The following is a 19,403-nucleotide window of genomic DNA, read 5'->3' on the forward strand; positions in this document are numbered from 1 at the left end:
GCATTACAGACAACTAGAACTAAACTAAATCAGATAGATGAGCACTCAGTGACAGATACAGTGTGCAGATCAGGGTTCCCACACCTCGGTTAAACTCAAGGACTTAATGTGGAGACACACTTATTGTGTCCAAAAACAAACGTTGAGGCTCCATCGCAGTAGTTTCATGCGAGAGTGAACGTCAGGGAAACGCACAACACACAGAACCTCACGCGGGACACACTGAACGTAACGCGTAAATCAGGCAAGCTAGTGCGCATAGGCCACGAAGTGTTGGTGAAATAACACATTAGCGAAGCGGAGGAATCAGACGGAATTTTTTACAGAAAACTTCTTGCACAAAATAAAATTCAAGCACTTTTAAAGGACCTGTGTGTGTGTGTGTGTGTATTTTCAACAACTTTGTTTTCAAAAATGTTTTCAGATTCACAAACTTTCAAGGATCTCAAGCACCCGTGGGAACCCTGTGTTTCACATCTATACATGACATCGGCTCTCTCTGGATCAGAACAGATCTGAACGTTACAGGATTATCAGACACTGGCAAATCACCGTCATTTAGAAATACGATCATGTGAGTGTTTGAATCGAGATGATTTTTCTAACGATAAGGTCATAGGGGTCACGAGTGAATGCTTCACCTTTCCGGAAGCGAAGAGATGGCATCCCTTCACCGCCTCGAAGATGTAGGGACTGAGATCGGGCTGAGCCGGCAGATGAGACTGAGCCAGAGACTGTTTAACCCGTTTAATGTCCACCAGACACAGGGCGCGCTCCTCACCTGACACACACACATACACACACACACACACACTTCATATTCAGTCATATTATCAATAACATTGGATGAGAACAAAACATGAAATGAATTGGGCAGAATAACAACACTATTGTCTTCCGCAGAGCTGCGTATACGTGACGTCTACAGTTCAATGAAGACTTTTAAGACCTTTTTAATGCCACCGCTGTCATAAATACTATATTTTATTATGATATACAATTAATGTTTCATAAGAGCAGACAATATCCCATACAAAAAATCCCACAATAGCACCGCATCACCGAGAGTTTTGGTTGTTTATTCTGAGGGAATATTTTCATCAGCGTTCTATCAGCTTTTACGGGGTTCGCACACAGATACTGTAAAATGAATTCCAGGACTGTTCAGTTTTACAGCTGAAACTAAAGTCACTTGGCAACATTAACGTTGTTATGTTCTTGTTTATTACTGTGAAGCTGCTTTGAAACAGTCTGTGTTGTATAAAGCTGACCTGACTGGTCTGATGTATTCTGCAATATACAGACAATATATAATTAGAAAACCTTGTAATTATTCTGCCATATACAGCACACAGATGTGAACAGCACTGACCGGTGATCATGAGCAGTTTGTCGAGCTCCTTCAGGATCTGGATCTGGAACACAGAGTCGAGTCCCGGGATGTGTGTGAGCGAGTTCTTGATGACGTTCAGGGCGTACAAACCCTCCTCTGAGCCCACCAGCACGATCTGAAACACACACACACACACACACACACACGGTCAGATCGTGTTGTAACTGGTTGTCTGTGAACACGCGTCACCACGCCTCATGGCTTTTACCCGAGTTTAACATTTCTTGGCCAATGAATTTCCCTGTTTCTTATAAGTATCATTCATTTCATCACCTACACATTATTCAATATTGTAATAATTTGTTAGAACAACATTAATTATTCAACATGTATAAGTGTTGGGTTTATTTTTTATCCATTTACTTTTTTTATTTAACAATATTGAAAAAAATAAAAATAAAATAATAATATATATATATAATATATATATTTTTTTACATACACACACATAGTGCTGGGTAAATTATTTACTAATTATAGTTCATTTCTGCATGCAAATTACTTGTAGAAACTAAAAATTGTAGTTAGTAACAATCTATTCCATTACAGATGGTAGTATATTCTACTTTGATTACTTTAGACTGAATGTCTTCACCACATTGATTTTAATAGGATAATCTTGTACCATATTGATGTAAAAAATTATGTTATGTTAAAAAATCTGAAGTACATTAAACATTAAATTATATCAGGTTTTTGTTGAGGGAACTGCAGGAAGTTTGTAAGTTTATGAAAAGGTAACAATCAATTAAGTAAAAATAATAGTAATAATAACTCAAAGTAATAATTAGTTAGAACATAAATATGTAAAATTTAAATAAATAGTTTTGTATTTATTTGTAAAAAAAAAAAAAGATAATTTTTTGTTACATTTTTTGGAAATACAACAAAAAAAGATTAAACATTTTATTTGTTTATGCTGTGTGGCCTTCTCAATTTCCAGTGTTATTATATCCTATTATAAAATGATAATATATATAATATATATATATATTATAAAATGAATATATATATATATATATAATTATATTAAATAACTCAATAAGAATTAGGAAGAATCAGTAAATTAAGAATAATTTACTGCCGTTTTGTATATATATATATATATATATATATATATATATATATAAAAAAATAAATAAAACAAAAATAAACCCATTACCTCACTGACAAAAATGAGATAACTGATATATATATATATTATTGCACTGTTTTTAATGGTTGGCTTCAGATTTTTGGCCATAAAATGTGTTTTTATTTTATTTAGAATTGTAAATTATGTGCAGGTAATGGGTTTATTTTAATTACCTCTGATTTAATTTAGCTTTTACTTTATACTTGTTTGTTCAGTCTCGGGCATCACAACACCATGATAAGACGGGTGCACGATCTCTTATGAACACACTGATGATTACTGCAGTACCTGGTCGGTCAGGGGTAAAGTGCAGTTAATATCCAGCCGATCGTCTCCCTCCAGCTTCAGCAGAGAGTTTCCCAGCAGCTTCTGAATAACACAGAGACAGAGACGGAAGATTAACACACAACAGTCACACGCTTCACTGAGTAGAGGAGCTGTGGATGCTGGAGCCGAGCGTGTGTGTTGGAGACAGACGAGCACGTTCAGGATCAGTGTTTCCCACAGAAGTGTGTTTTAGTGCGGGAAACACTGGTGTGTGCGGATGAGGAGCAGCGACATTCACTCAGTTTCCTGAAGCGCAGACATGAGAACGTGACCTGATGATGCAAGCAACACGAGCACCAGACAGAGGAGCATGCTGGGTAACAGCATCTGATTACCTGAACCAGCGGCGAGAGAGTCTTCTGACGTTTAACACCGGCCTACAGCGTTCAGAACACAATCACACTCACAGCGTTAGACACAAGAAATCAATACAATGATAATTAATGTCTGTGAATGGTAGATTTGATCGATCTTTTCTTGGTATTTCAGCTCATGTGCTTTTGTATTCACTGTCATTACTGAAACAGATGAATGCTAATGAACGCTTAAACGCTGGCAAAATAATCTTTAAGACCGTACCCAGTGTTGTTCTCGTTAACTAAAACTATTATAAAACTATTGTTAACTGAAATAAAGCTAAGAAAAAATAAAATTAAGCTGAAGTACTAAAATATCCATTTAAAAACAGTACTATATATGCATATATAGAAACTAATAAAAATGATAAAAGCACATAAAATTACTACAAATTAAACTGGAAATATAAAGATAAAGGCTAATTTAAAATACGAAAAAACATCGGCCACCATATCGGTTTAATGTTATCGGTCAGATAAGAAAATATGGCCAATATATTAAAGCCGATAAATAATGTATTATTTCCTTCAGCTGAGACACTTTATATGCGCACTGTTCAACATGATGATTATGAATTGCTTGAAATATGATTGAAATTATGAGGCTCTCAAAAATTATATTAAAATGTGGATTTAGATTTATCTGCAAATAAATCGGTTATCGGCTTTTAAATATGAAGAATTATCGGTTTCGGCCAAACCGGCATCGGTTTCATATCGGTGCATCCCTAAAAAATACTTTAATACAATATAAATAATAATACTGTAACACCATTAACATCATCATTTTGGTTTAAAAACGGAAATAAAAATAAATTAAAGCTAGAAAGAAATATTACAGAATTTAAACTGACAAAATAAAAACTTAAAATAAAAAATTATTTAAAATGGTAACAAATACTATAATATTATATAAACATAACTAACAACATTTGTTCCCTGGGCTGTTATATATGTAAGGGATAATGTATAGAGAGGCGGTTGTTATAGCGAATAACAAGCCCGACAGGCTGAACGCTTATTACATGGCTACCTACAAAATAAATAAATAATTTGACACGAATTATTGATTTAAAAAGGAGTTTATTGATTTAAAAACGATTGTATTGCTTCCGCCAAAGAAAATAGTCCGTTCCTTGCCATAGCAACGCGCTGTTTTTCATGGCAACGGTCTGTTATACTTCGCAGCGGTCTGTTATAAAGAAATAACAGACCGCATTCTACATTGGAATTCAGCCAAGCCATGTAATAAATAAATATATATATATATATATATATATATATATATATATAAAAATAAAAACTTACACTCTTAAATTAGAAAATTAGAAATGTTGCCATGGCTTAAATTGTCTATTAACAAACTGAAATAAAATAGTTGAAGCACTAAATTGATGAAAACTAAACCTGAACATCATTTCAGGGCATCTGCGCAGTAACAGCGAGGAGTAAATGAGTGTTTTGCCACGACAAACTAAAGGGTTTAAAACAGGTAGATCCTCTGACATCCTTGAAAACTGCCTGACAAACCATGTCATCAGGTCAGACTTAAAGGAGTAGTTCAAAAGCTCATAAAAGTGCATCCATCCATCATAAAAGTGCATCTATCCATCATCTATCCATCATAAAAGTGCTGGATCCGGGGGGTTAATAAAGGCGTTCTGAAGCAAATCGTTTGTGTAAGAAAAATAAAAAACTTTATAAAGTAAAATAACTAGCTTCCGGCCAAACGAACATACTGATTCGACTTTAGTCTAAGTGCAACTTACGCGAGTAATGTGACGCACTGCTGATATTTACGGTATGCCATAACACACGCTACTACTACTAACTGACGTCATGAGTTGTGCTTTAGGCGTAAGTAGACCAAGTATGTTCGTTTGGCCGTAAGCTAGATTTTTACTTTGTAACATATTATTTTTCTTACACAAACTCATCGCTTCACTTCAGAAGGCCTTTATTAACCCCAGGAATACTCCGTGTGGAGTTCTTGGAAGAGCCAGGACATTTAATATAACTCAGATTGTGTTCGTCTGAAAGAAGAATGTCATATACACTAGCATGACTTGAGGGAGAGTAAATCATGGGCTAATGTTCATTTTAAAGTGAACTCCTCCTTTAAATCAAACACAGGAGTCATGATTGTTCAGAAGGACTGAAACTCACCGAGTCCGCTTCGGTTTTCTCTCGGGATCCTCGGCTTCCGGCGACCACTGACTCCAGAACTGCCACCCAGCGCTGTTTATCTGGGAAACTGGGAGCCATGAAGTACAGAGACTGACCCGGCCAGCATGTGGTGTGAGGATGAGACTCCAGCTTCAGCACATACGGGATATCTGACACACACACACACACACACACACACACACACACACACACACACACACACATACACACACACACACACTTATTTATGATTTAACATATTTATGGCAATCAACAGTATTTCAATGTAAAAAATAATTATGATTACAATCAATTGAGGAATTCAGCAGAGTCCCCCTATCGTCCTGTTTAATCGGCAGGTATTTAGAAAAGCCCACTCTATCTGAATGGTTCGTTCCCATCCCCTCTATTCTGAGTTTCAGTTTTTACCCTCAGGATCTCGGTTTAGAGCTCCCTCTGTTAGGAGTAAACATTCATTTATTCCTACTTCTAGTTCTCTGGTAAATTCGGGCATGTTGTTTGGGCCTGTTGTTGTTTTGTGTAGTTTATTATGTAATTTTTAATGTATTGTAAATTGTCTTTTTTTTGTATGCTGGTCTTGCTGTAAAACCAATTGCCTTTCGGAACACAAACAAACAAAGAAAGAAATTCAATCCATTGTTTACAATAATTTAACAATTTTTCTTAAAAAACAATCAATATACAAAAATCAGACATATATACCAATATACCAAAAACCCCTGAACCGACCCATCAAAGACACATACTACAGTTTCAGATAAAAAATCTACTTTACTTTACTTTACTCTACTGAAGGAAAAAAAGACACCTACATCTTGGATGAGTAAATTAACAGCAAATTTTTATTTTTGGGTAAACTATCCCTTTAATTTACACTGTCAAGATGATGCTGTGTTATTTTACGTTTGATTATTCAGTTTCTGTCCCTGAATTCTGTTAGACTTGCTTTGTTCTGTTGTATTTATATGAGCTGTTGCTTGTAATTTGTTTATTTGTAACTTTATATTAGTTAGTTTAAATCAAAACTATTTAAATCAATTGAGAATTGTGAAATTTCACTGGTATCTAAAATTTTGATGGCTTATTTATTAGAATACAATGTCACATGGTCAAAACTTTTTTTTTTGTGTGGACCCTTAGCGCTGAGCCCTGTGTTCAAAGATTTCATTAATTCTTCAGTGTGTGTTTCTGACCTGATTTGGCCGTGTTGATGAGTTCAGACGCTCCAACGGCTCCGTGAACCGTCACATCTCCGTCTGGCAAACACAACTCAAACTCCTCCAGCGGCTTCACTGAGTCTGAAACACACACACACAGGGGTTCAGAACACACACACTCAACCAGACCCCGGAGAGAGAGTGATCTGACAGAGTGGACCTGTACCTTCTGACGGCTCAGACTCGTAGATCGATACTTTAGTCCCGTCCAACACGACGTACTTCTGCTCCCAGCCCTGCTGACCCCTCTTACCATTCCTACACACACACACACGCACACACACACACTCAGTGACATAACACTGAATACCATCTGCTGGAGTTATAAAAAGTCTGGCCCTAATGCTATTTAATATAATACACCCCACAAATTAAATAAAAGCATTGGTCCACACATGAGTAACGCGTGAGTGACATGTGAGTAAAATGTGAGTAACACCGAGTAACACACAAGTAACGCGTGTGTAAAACTGGGTAACACTTGAGTAACACTGGGTAACACGTGAGTAACACTGGGTAACACGTGAGCAACACTGGGTAACACGTGAGCAACACTGGGTAACACGTGAGTAACACTGGGTAACACGTGAGCAACACTGGGTAACACGTGAGCAACACTGGGTAACACGTGAGCAACACTGGGTAACACGTGAGCAACACTGGGTAACACGTGAGCAACACTGGGTAACGAGCGAGTAACACTGGGTAACGCGCGAGTAACACTGGGTAACGCCTGAGCAACACTGGGTAACACGTGAGTAACTGGGTAACGCGTGAGTAACACTGCGTAACGCGTGAGTAACTGGGTAACGCGAGTAACACTGCATAACGTGTGAGTAACTGGGTAACGTGAGTAACACTGGGTAACGCGTGAGTAACACTGTAACACGAGTAGCGCGTGAGTAACACATGAGTAACACTGGGTAACGCGCGAGTAACACTGGGTAACACGTGACTAACACTTGGTAACACGTGAGTAACACTTGGTAACACGAGTAACGCGTGAGTAACACTGGGTAACACGCGAGTAACACTGGGTAACGAGTAACGCGGGAGTAACACATGAGTAACACTGGGTAACGAGTAACGCGTGAGTAACACATGAGTAACACTGGGTAACGCGTGAGTAACACTGGGTAACGCGCGGGTAACACGTGAGCTTGCCAGCAGCGATATCACCCTGTAGCCCAAGACTGGTTGCCCACTGAAGCTAAGCAGGGCTGAGCCTGGTTAGTACCTGGATGGGAGACCTCCTGAGAAAAACCAGGTTGCTGCTGGAAGAGGTGTTAGTGAGGCCAGCAGGGGGTGCTCACCCTGTGGTCTGTGTGGGTCCTAACGCCCCAGTGTAGTGACGGGGACACTATACTGTCAAAGAGCACCGTCCTTCGGATGAGTCGTAAAACCGAGGTCCTGACTCTCTGTGGTCATTAAAAATCCCATGGCATTTCTTGTAAAGAGTAGGGGTGTAACCCCGGTGTCCTGGCCACATTCCACACATTGGCCCTTACCAATCATGGCCTCCTAATAATCCCCTTACATTGAATTGGCTCCATCACTCTCTCTCCTCTCTCCACCTATAGCTGGTGTGTGGTGAGCGCACTGGCGCCGTTGTACTGTGGCTGCCGTCGCATCATCCAAGTGGATGCTACACACTGGTGGTGGTTGAGGAGAGACCCCTGATATGATTGTAAAGCGCTTTGGGTGTACAGTAGTACATATGAAAGCGCTATATAAATGCCTCATTCTATTCTATTCTATTCTAACACTTGGTAACACGTGAGTAACACTGGGTAACGAGTAACGCGTGAGTAACACATAAGTAACACTGGGTAACACATGAGTGACACTGGGTAACGCGCGAGTAACACTGGGTAACACGTGAGTAAAACTTGGTAACACGTGAGTAACACTGGGTAACGCGTGAGTAACACTGTGTAACACGAGTAATGCGTGAGTAACACATGAGTAACACTGGGTAACGCGCGGGTAACACTGGGTAACACGTGAGTAACACGTGAGTAACGCGTGAGTAACACTGGGTAACGAGTAACGCGGGAGTAACACATGAGTAACACTGGGTAACGAGTAACGTGTGAGTAACACATGAGTAACACTGGGTAACACGTGAGTAACACTGTGTAACACGAGTAACGCGTGAGTAACACTGGGTAACGCGCGGGTAACACTTGGTAACACGTGAGTAACACTGGGTAACACATGAGTGACACTGGGTAACGCGCGAGTAACACTGGGTAACACGTGAGTAAAACTTGGTAACACGTGAGTAACACTGGGTAACGCGTGAGTAACACTGTGTAACACGAGTAATGCGTGAGTAACACATGAGTAACACTGGGTAACGCGCGGGTAACACTGGGTAACACGTGAGTAACACTTGGTAACACGTGAGTAACGCGTGAGTAACACATGAGTAACACTGGGTAACGCGCGGGTAACACGTGAGTAACACTGGGTAACGAGTAACGCGTGAGTAACACATGAGTAACACTGGGTAACACATGAGTGACACTGGGTAACGTGCGAGTAACACTGGGTAACACGTGAGTAAAACTTGGTAACACGTGAGTAACACTGGGTAACGCGTGAGTAACACTGTGTAACACGAGTAATGCGTGAGTAACACATGAGTAACACTGGGTAACGCGCGGGTAACACTGGGTAACACGTGAGTAACACTGGGTAACACGTGAGTAACACTGGGTAACGAGTAACGCGGGAGTAACACATGAGTAACACTGGGTAACGCATGAGTAACACTTGGTAACACGAGTAACACGTGAGTAACACATGAGTAACACTGGGTAACACGTGAGTAACACTTGGTAACACGAGTAACGCGTGAGTAACACTGGTTAACACGTGAGTAACACTGGGTAACGAGTAACGCGGGAGTAACACGAGTAACACTGGGTAACGCGTGAGTAACACATGAGTAACAATGGGTAACGCACGAGTAACACTGGGTAACATGTGAGTAACACTTGGTAACACGAGTAACGCGTGAGTAACACTGGGTAACACGTGAGTAACACTGGGTAACGAGTAATGCGGGAGTAACACATGAGTAACACTGGGTAATGCGCGAGTAACACTGGGTAACACGATAACACGTGAGTAACACTGAGTAATACTGGGTTTGAGTGTCATTGTGTGTGTGGAGCTGCTGTTGGCAACTAACAACCAACTCTTATTTGCGATTACTATTGTGTACTGTACATTCATTTTTTGTACTTCCTTGTCATTTGTTCATCATCTGCGATTTATTTTTTGTGAAGCATTATTCTGTTGCGCTTCTGCTATGATAAACAGATGTCATCCTCTCTTGGATTGCGTGTGTAACGGAGGACAGCTAGTCAGAGTCGCGCTGACGACTGCTAGTGAATGTGGTGTTTAGCGTTATTGTTAGTGCACTTGGCTCGCTTGCAGGGGGATCGGGGTTCGAGACCGACTCGGCTGTTAGGATTGGAGAGTGAGTTTTGGAGGCGGAGCAATGAAGAATGAACATTGGCCAACAGCATATTTCAAAAACTACTGATCCCACCTTTGTGGGCCATAATTTTCTGTCAATTTATTTATCAATTTTGAATACTTTTTAAGACTCTGAATGATCTGACCTGGGCTGCTTCATCCAGCCCTCCAGACGCACGTGACCCGACGCCTCTTTGACCTGCAGGGCGGGTGAGCTGGCTTTATCCCGACAGAGAGCCTCGGAGAAGTGCGTGGCGAACTCCACCGGGAGCCCACAGGTCGCAGGCAGACACGGGGAACACTTCGGGTGGCAGAGAGTTCGACACTCTGACGGAGAGAAGGGAAAGAGAGATGAGGGATGGAGCAGGTGAGCAAAGATCTACAAATCGTCTCCAAATACTGAATATTTAAGAATCATTGTCTTCTGAGGACAAATATTAGGAAGTGGAATGAAAAAGTATCAAGTCATCAGACATGTTTTTAAAACCTTGAATGTCTTTTAACCTGAGCACATTTTTAGGTCAGCGACGTCCATTAAACGCATGTTTACATAGAAAAAAAAAAAAAAAAAAAAAAAAAAAGTGTGTTTTTATAAATAATGAAAAAATGCTGTTCTTATGAACTTTCTATTCAAAGAATCCTTAAATAAAATTGATCACAGTTTATCATAACTGTTTTCAACACTGATAAGTACCATCAGATTTTATGATAGTAAATTTAAGACCTTTTTAAGATCAAGTAAGGTAAATTTTTAGAAATAAATTGAACGGAACTCAATACATCAATATGTTCTCTAAATGTTAATGTTTATGGAGAAACACTTCAGAGTTTGAAAATACATCTTCCAACAGATGTTACTTTTAAATTTATTTTACTAAAAAAAGAAGAAGCTTGAATCGTTTTTGCTAAAAAGAACTACAATATGGAAATATCTTTTACTGTACCTTCTGATTAAACTGCAAAAAAGATTCTAAAGATTCCTAAATCAAGATACTTTCACTTCAGATGTAAAATGACATGAAATATGAAGTGTTGTTTTCCGTGAAATTAATCATAATTAAGTTTGTGACTAAAGCAAAAACAAAATATCTACCAATGGGCTCAGAAAAATCAGCTTAATTTATAAGTTTTTACATATTTGTTCACTATTTTTATTACATTTTTCAAGACTTCATTTTACATTTGCATCTCAAGTACATTTATCTTGATTTAAACTGATATTTGTATTGGAAAACAGTACAAAAATACTGAGGAAGTATTTTTTGCAATGCATGCAACATTTAATGACAAGACTTTCAGCTCTTATTTAAAGGGATACTTCAGCATTTAGCATTAAGCTTTGTATCAGTAGAAAACCTGTAGTATTTTGAATTACCGTGCTTCCCTCCCTCATATCCCCCTGAGACGAGAGATTTATGTCTTTTGTGTCTGGAAAAAATCCTCAGATGACGCAAAAATCGTCATTTTGCGTAATCGGAGGATTTTTTGGCCAGAGGCGAGAGACTACAGCCAGTAGGAGGCGCTGTCCCGCATGTCTTCAGCCCGCCCATAGAGGGTGGGATCTCACTCACAGAATGTACATAGTGTCAGCCGTCTTTCTTTGAAAGCTAAGCTAGCAGGCTCTTGCTCTGTGGAGAAAGCTGAGTTGTAGGGGTTACCATCCTCTTTTTCCTGGACATGTCCGGCCGTCGAGATCGTCCAAAATGTCCGGGATACGGCTTTTGCTTTCCACAGTCACCGTCCATTGTTCACATGCACACCTTTTGTTTCAGTCTAACTGAATTCATTCCGCCACAGTAAACATGATGAATGGCGACTGTAGAACGCAAAAGCCGAATCCCGGACATTTTGGGCGATCTCGAAATCCCGGGCAGACTCGATAAAACGCCGTCTTTAAGTTTCTTTAATCTTAGTGCTGCGTTCGATACTATAGATCACATAATACTCTTAGATCGACTACAAAACTATACCGGTGTTCAAGGACAAGCATTAAGCTGGTTTAGATCATACCTATCTGACCGCTACCATTTTGTCTATTTAAACGGAGAAAAATCGATCATAACTCCAGTAAACTATGGAGTGCCGCAGGGATCTGTGTTAGGCCCTCTATTATTCTCAATATATATGCTGCCACTTGGAAATATTATAAGGAAACATGGAATTAGTTTCCATTGTTATGCTGATGACACTCAACTATACATTTCATCACGGCCGGATGAAAACGCTAAATTATCCAAATTGACAGAGTGTGTTAAAGATATAAAAGATTGGATGACGCGCAATTTTCTTTTATTAAATCCAGATAAGACAGAGGTACTAATCATCGGTTCAAAAAACCACCCACAAAACCTCTCACAATACAACTTTAACATAGTAGGATGTCCTGTTACTTTATCCTCTACAGTAAAAGACCTGGGTGTTATATTAGACCACAACTTGTCTTTTGAAAATCATATTTCATATGTTACAAGAACAGCCTTTTTCCACCTTAGAAACATTGCTAAGCTACGTAATATGCTATCAGTTTCTGATGCAGAAAAGTTAGTTCATGCATTCATGACCTCGAGACTAGATTACTGTAATGCTTTATTAGCTGGTTGTCCTGCATCCTCAATAAACAAGCTACAGTTAGTCCAAAATGCCGCCGCTAGAGTTCTTACTAGATCAAGAAAATTTGACCATATAACACCGATTTTATCATCTCTACATTGGTTACCTATAAAGTCACGTATTAATTACAAGGTATTGCTACTGACTTATAAAGCCCTAAACGGCTTAGCTCCAGTCTATTTAACCGATCTTCTATCGCCCTATAATCCATCGCGCTCTTTAAGGTCACTAAATTCGAGGCTTTTGGTCATACCTAGGATATCCAGATCCACCAAAGGAGGGAGAGCATTTTCACATTTAGCTCCAAAACTCTAGAGACGCATCTCTTCAGCCAGGCATTTATATAACATTTTTAATCTTACAGTTTAATCCGGTCTCTACTTCATAAACGCCAGAGGAGAACTGGCCCCCGACTGAGCCTGGGTTCTCCCAAGGTTTTTTTTTTTCTCCATTAGGTCACCTGATGGAGTTTTTCGGTTCCTTGCCACTGTTGCCTTTGGCTTGCTCAGTTGGGGATACTTAATTTGATTAATCGATTCAACAGTGCTATTGATCAGCATTAACAAACGTGGATGTTTTACACCAGAAACACACAATGATGTACTATTTTATTTAATACTGTGAAGCTGCTTTGATACAATCTGTATTGTGAAAAGCGCTATATAAATAAAGTTGACTTGACTTGACTTTCGAGTAAACTAGTAGCCTAGCCTAGTTGTTTAACTAGGCATGGCTTGGGAGTGGCCTCGTAGGGCAGCGAAGCAAGTGCATTCTGGGAGTTGTTGTCTTTCATCCACATGAGCCAAAAATAAATTTTCAGGCTTTTCTTAGTCCACAAAGCTCCAAATTCAAAAATAATTTCACATTTCTTTTACATAAATGACCCATTTTAAATACACATTCATCTTTCCAGAGGTGAAGTATAAAGATGTGAAGTATCCCTTTAAGACCATTTTAAGGCCTTCATTTGTGGAAGTGCAAATTAAGACTTTTTAAGACCTTTTTAAGTTTGTTCTCTGAGTGAGTGTGTGTGTGTGTGTGTGCATGTGTGTGTTTTCTGTGTGTGTGTGTGTGTGTGTCTTTCATACCCAGGCATGTAGCAGCTTGTCGGCCGAAGTGAACCGTATCCAGACAAACGGCACATTTCGCCGCCCTCATGTTGAGCCCCACAGTGAACCGATGAGGGATGTTGTGGTGCATCCGTTCCTTCACACGCCGACCGTACTCTACAGACACACACACGCACACACAGTTAGTGTGGGTTAATAATGTCCTCTTGAGCATCTCTTGAGTGTGAGTGATGTCAAAGTTCATCAGTCCAGCAGCAGAGCAACGGCCAGAACAAAACCATGAGCAAGTCCGTCTCTATCTGAGCAAAACATGCGAACAGAAGCGTCATCGAGAGAGGAGGCGATCACATGCTTCAGCTCAGAATAAAAGGAGGATGGGAAAGCAGAAATCTTGAGAGCAGAAGCAGAGTTTGTCGATATATACTGTGTATAATGTCATTTTGCATCTCAAGTAAATGTATCTTGATTTGAGAACTTTTAGAGGTTTATACTGGAAAAAATTTAAATAAAAATATTAAGAGATAAAGTGTTGGACGTAGGCGTGTGCAATATTGACAAAAAAAGACCTCTTATATTTTCTGGATTTTTTTTTTACTTTATAAAGCCATTTTTTTAAACCATATTAGTGTATGCATCATCTTTTGTGTCAAATTCTTACATTTAATCAATAAATTCAGTGATAATAAGACACAATAGGGTTGTTACCAATCAAATGAAATCGGTATCAACTAAATCCATCTTTGCGCTGCAGAGGAAACACAGAAGCAGCATCTGAAGTTTAGATGCCCTTACACACACTGTTTAATGCAGATCAGAGGAACATGAATGTGTTTAACCTGCAGTTACAACAAACTCAAATAACGACTTTATTCAACTCTTCGTGTTCTTCTGTGTGTCTCTGAGTGAGTTCACGTAGTGTAACAGCGCAGCGCTTCTGGGTCGTACGTCAGAACGGACACTCACTATTGGCCAGCATCACACACATGACCAGCGTCTGCCAATAGTGAGCCTCCGTTCTGACGTACAACCCAGAAGTGCTGCTGTTACACTACGTGAACTCACTCAGACACACAGAAGAACACGAAGAGTTGAATAAAGTCATTATTTGAGTTTGTTTTTGCGCACAGAAAGTATTCTCGCCGCTTGATAACCTTAAGGTTGAGCCGCTGTAGTCACTGGACTATTTTAAACAATGTCTTTACTAACTTTCTGGACCGGCAAGTTTCACTAACAGAGAAGCCTATGGAGGAATGAGACAGCTCTCAGATTTACTCAGAAATATCTTCATTAGTGTTCTGAAGATGAGCGAGAGTCTGACGGGGTTGAACAACATGAGGGAGAGTAATTACTGACAGAACTTTCATTTCTGGGTGAACTAACCCTTTAACTCAACCGATTCGTTCATTCAGCAGCGAAACACTGCCGTGTGTCGCTCGGAGATGCAACACTGTCCTGTGGCTCTGAGTGGAACTACTTTTGTTGGAGAAATAGAGCAAAAACAGGCAATATTGTGTCTAAAATATAATTAACTTCTTGTGTTACTGAACTGTTGTATAAAATAAATATCACATTTGTAATCATGCTGATATTTGGAGAAAAAAACGGCACTCTTCATGTGATATTGATTAACTATAATAAATTATATAAATATAAAAGACATACAGAGGAAATAAATGCATTTTAAAAGACTAATCCACTCTAAACGCACAAGTGCATCCTTGATGATGTCAGATCGCACATAATTAAAACAACAATCATGGATGATACATACCGCACAGCCCTAGTTGGACATTGTAAATAAAACTCACAGAATCTACAGCTGAAAAGCAAAACTCTAATTAGAATGAGATACTAATGACTAATTATTAAAAATATATATTTAGCTCAAACTGCAATCAAAACTCAGGATGCTACAGTGTTGTGGGGGGGTTGCTAAGGTGTTGCTAAGCAGTTCCTAGGGTTTTCCACTATCAGTGATCTGATTCCCATCAGCGCACAACCCTGAACTAAACACATCTGAGCTGATCTCAGAGCGACAGCAGATGATGATGATGATGAGGGACAGAGACGGAGATAGAGAGAGAAAGACACTTACTTTCAAACGTCACCCTCCTCTTTTCTGAAAGAGCAGAAGAGAAACAGCTCTCAGAGAGAACGCAAGAGCGCAGGACAGAAACATGAGGAGAGAAAGAACCAGCGACAGAGAGAGAGAACCACTGATCTCCAGACGACATGAGCTTCATTCATCTGTGATACTGACACACACACACACACACACACACACACACACACACACACACACACACACACACACACACACACACACACACACACACACACACACACACACACACACACACACACACACACACACACACACACACACACACACACACACACACACACACAAAACCAGTCTAAAGTTTGGGTAAGTATGTTTTTAAAAGAAGTCTCTTCTGCTCACCAAGGCTGCATTTATTTGATTAAAAATACAAAAAAAAGAAGTAATATTGTTAAATATTTTGACAAGTTTTCTATTTTAATATATTTTAAAATACAATTTATTCCTGTGATCAAAGCTGAATTTTCATCATCATTACTCCAGTCTTCAGTGTCACATGATATGATGATAATATGATGATTTGATGCTCAAGAAACATTTATGATTATTATCAATGTTGAAAACAGTTTTTTTCAGGATTCTTTAATGAATAGAAAGTTCAAAAGCATTTATTTGTAACATTATAAATGTCTTTACTGTCACTTAATTTATCCTTGATGAATAAAAGTATAGACTGAATTTCTTTGCCTCAAAAAATAAAATAAAAAATCTTACCGCTCCCAAACTTTTGACTGGTAGTGAACACACACACACTTTAGTTTGTATGAAACACACAGGTGCATTAGCGTACTGACCCTCCGGCGTGGAGCTCTCCTTGCGACGGGCCGAGCTCGAGGGGTTCAAGAGGCTGCTGGGATTGGGCTGGCGCTCCGGAGACTTCACGATGGCCGACATGAGGATCTGCTGACGGGCCGAGGCCGGGGTGGACGGAGCCGCGTGCTCCTGCGCTTTAAAATGAGCCGCTGAGAGACACAGAGAGAAGATCCTCAACAACAACATCACATTCACATCATCTGGAGGAAATATGCAAGACGGATATAATAGAGAACATTAGTGCCCGCACACAGAATTTTTCCCATTCATTTTCCCCGTAGGGATTATTAAAAAAGTCTTTGTTAAAGGTGCAGTGTGTAATATTCAGGAGGATCTGTTGACAGAAATGCAATATCATAAACATAACTATGTTTTCGGTGGTGTATAAAGACCTTACTTAATGAAGCGTTATGTGTTTATTAGCTTAGAGTGAGGCATTTCTCTCTACACACACCGCGGGTCCGCTTACATCCACGTTTCTACGGTGGCCCTGAACGGACAAACGCGCTTCGTCACTATGTTGTTCTTCGTGTAATGAAGCGAGCTAAAGCCAGCGAATAAAACACTGACACAATGATGAACAAGTGACAATAATATTCGCAATAACATATCGTTTTATTGAATAATTAAGTAAATATAATTTCTTAATTGTAAAGAAACCTCATTGTTTAACTGGCTACTCTCACTATCACTTCCTGTCAGCCACCGTAACTTCTGTTGGGTGCAGTTCGTAACCTCACCACTAGATGCTGCTAAAAATTACATATACATTATATATATTATTATAATTATATATTTTATAATCTTATAAAATAAGATTGCTAAATTTTTATTTGTTCTTTTTTAATACTGAATGTTTACTTGTCTTTAATGATGCTGGAAATATATATTAGTTATGCTAGTTTTTCTATGGTATTTTAAAAAGTTGTTTGTGTAAGTGTTCTTTAGCCTGTTGATTTGTGTTCTTGATATTCAACTACAATTAAATGTTTTGCAATAAGACTAAATGTGAATGTAAAAGTGTCCTTCACAGCTTTAGTGAGGGAAAGAACTACGATCCCATGAACCATTGCGAACAGCATAATCGAGTTAAAAATGATGGAGAAATATAAAATGCATTATTTTTCCAGGACACGTGGGAACCCTGCTTGATAAATGTGATTATAATTTGAGCAAAATAATCAGTTTAACCATTATAATGCAGCTCTAGATACTCTAAGACGGAGTAACTGTTACTGATACTGAATGCCTCACCCTCTTCCCGTAAGGATCGCAGCTCGATCCTCATCTTCTGCAGCGCCTCCTCGAGCTCCGAGCATCGAGATCTCTCCTTCTCCAGCGCGGACTTCATGTCGCTGTACTGGAGAGGCAAGGCAGGCTGAGACGACAGCGCTGTGGCTCCGTTAGCCGTGACGCCGACCTCCTCACGCCGGCGCCCGAATATACCCTAACACACACAGAGCACACGATACAGCTGACAATCATCTTCACATTATGACCCATAACCAATATTACTCATTACTATTGTTCGATTATCTATTATTAGACTCTGATTGGCTGACTAATGTTCAAACACAAGTTCACAACACAACGAAATCAAGCCACAACAGAATTAAATCAAGTGTGTTGTGGCTTGTTTTTGTCCTGTTGTTGTGGCTTGAAGTCACTGATTTTATTGACTTGATTTTGTTGTGGCTCGATTTCGTTGTGTAGTTGCCTGATTTTGTTGTGTTGTGGCTTGATTTTGTTGTAATGTGGCTTGATTTTGTTGTGTAGTGCCCTGATTTTGTTGTGTTGTGGCTTGATTTCGTTGTGTAGTGGCCTGATTTCGTTGTGTTGTGGTTTGGTTTCACTTTTCAGGACTTCATATTTTCAGGACTTACCTTCTTCTTCTTGGTGGGCTGGTCCATCTTGGCCTGCAGGAAGTCGATGAGTTTGGTCTGCTGTGAGATGGTTCCCTCCATTTTCACTTTCTCGTGAGAGTAAACGGCCTGAGGAGAGACGAGAAGGAAGAACTGTTATGTTTAAGACATTAAAAATGTGTTCATGCACATGTATACCTCTGTGCTGAATACTGTTTAAGATTACACATGGCTGTTTACCGAAAGGGAAAAGGGGACTCTTATTATGAAGTTCCCGGAAGTGCGGTTGTTGATGGTTGAGCACGAACGATGTAGAGTGAAATATGGTGTGCATGAATAAACGGGTGATGGATTAACCTCTGAAGTGTGTCTTTAAGTGTTAACAGAACAACATGAAGACAGAGACGAGTTCCCATAAGGATTACTGGAAAATGATTCATTTATATTACAATTTACATTAATTATTTTCTACTGACAAACTGTAAATTTCAACTGAAAAATTACTTGATATTTTCAGGTTTTTCGTGACTGTGAGTCCACTGATAATATTACAGCTCATCCTTCATTATCGAATCAAACGTAATTTCCACACACTAAGTGTGTGTGTGTGAGTGAGAGTGAGAGTGTGTGTGTGTGTGGACACCTGGATGTTCTACAGCTGGTACTCGAGGTCGGTTCTCTCAGTCTTGAGCATGAGTGTGTGTGTGTGTGAGTGCGTGTGTGTGTGTGTGTGGACACCTGGATGTTCTCCAGCTGGTACTCGAGGTCGGTTCTCTCAGTCTTGAGCATGAGTGTGTGTGTGTGAGTGTGTGTGTGTGTGTG

General features: G+C 39.5%; 1 protein-coding gene across 1 annotated transcript in view; it reads right to left on the reverse strand.

Moving 5' to 3' along the window:
* cita (citron rho-interacting serine/threonine kinase a) overlaps positions 1-19,403 on the reverse strand; it is a 100,643-nt gene that overhangs the window by 16,846 nt on the left and 64,394 nt on the right. The window contains exons 21-32 of the mRNA XM_081366836.1: positions 18,603-18,710; positions 17,974-18,166; positions 16,701-16,868; positions 13,803-13,940; positions 10,251-10,431; positions 6,782-6,873; positions 6,592-6,696; positions 5,378-5,547; positions 3,191-3,232; positions 2,817-2,897; positions 1,373-1,508; positions 642-781 (exon numbers count right to left, since the gene is read on the reverse strand). Of these exons, the coding sequence (XP_081222962.1) occupies positions 642-781; positions 1,373-1,508; positions 2,817-2,897; positions 3,191-3,232; positions 5,378-5,547; positions 6,592-6,696; positions 6,782-6,873; positions 10,251-10,431; positions 13,803-13,940; positions 16,701-16,868; positions 17,974-18,166; positions 18,603-18,710 (1,554 nt within the window). The remainder of the gene's footprint in view (positions 1-641; positions 782-1,372; positions 1,509-2,816; positions 2,898-3,190; positions 3,233-5,377; positions 5,548-6,591; positions 6,697-6,781; positions 6,874-10,250; positions 10,432-13,802; positions 13,941-16,700; positions 16,869-17,973; positions 18,167-18,602; positions 18,711-19,403) is intronic.

This window comes from Scardinius erythrophthalmus, assembly GCF_964197995.2.
Source record: "Scardinius erythrophthalmus genome assembly, chromosome: 5".
In the NCBI taxonomy this organism is placed as follows: Eukaryota; Metazoa; Chordata; class Actinopteri; order Cypriniformes; family Leuciscidae; genus Scardinius; species Scardinius erythrophthalmus.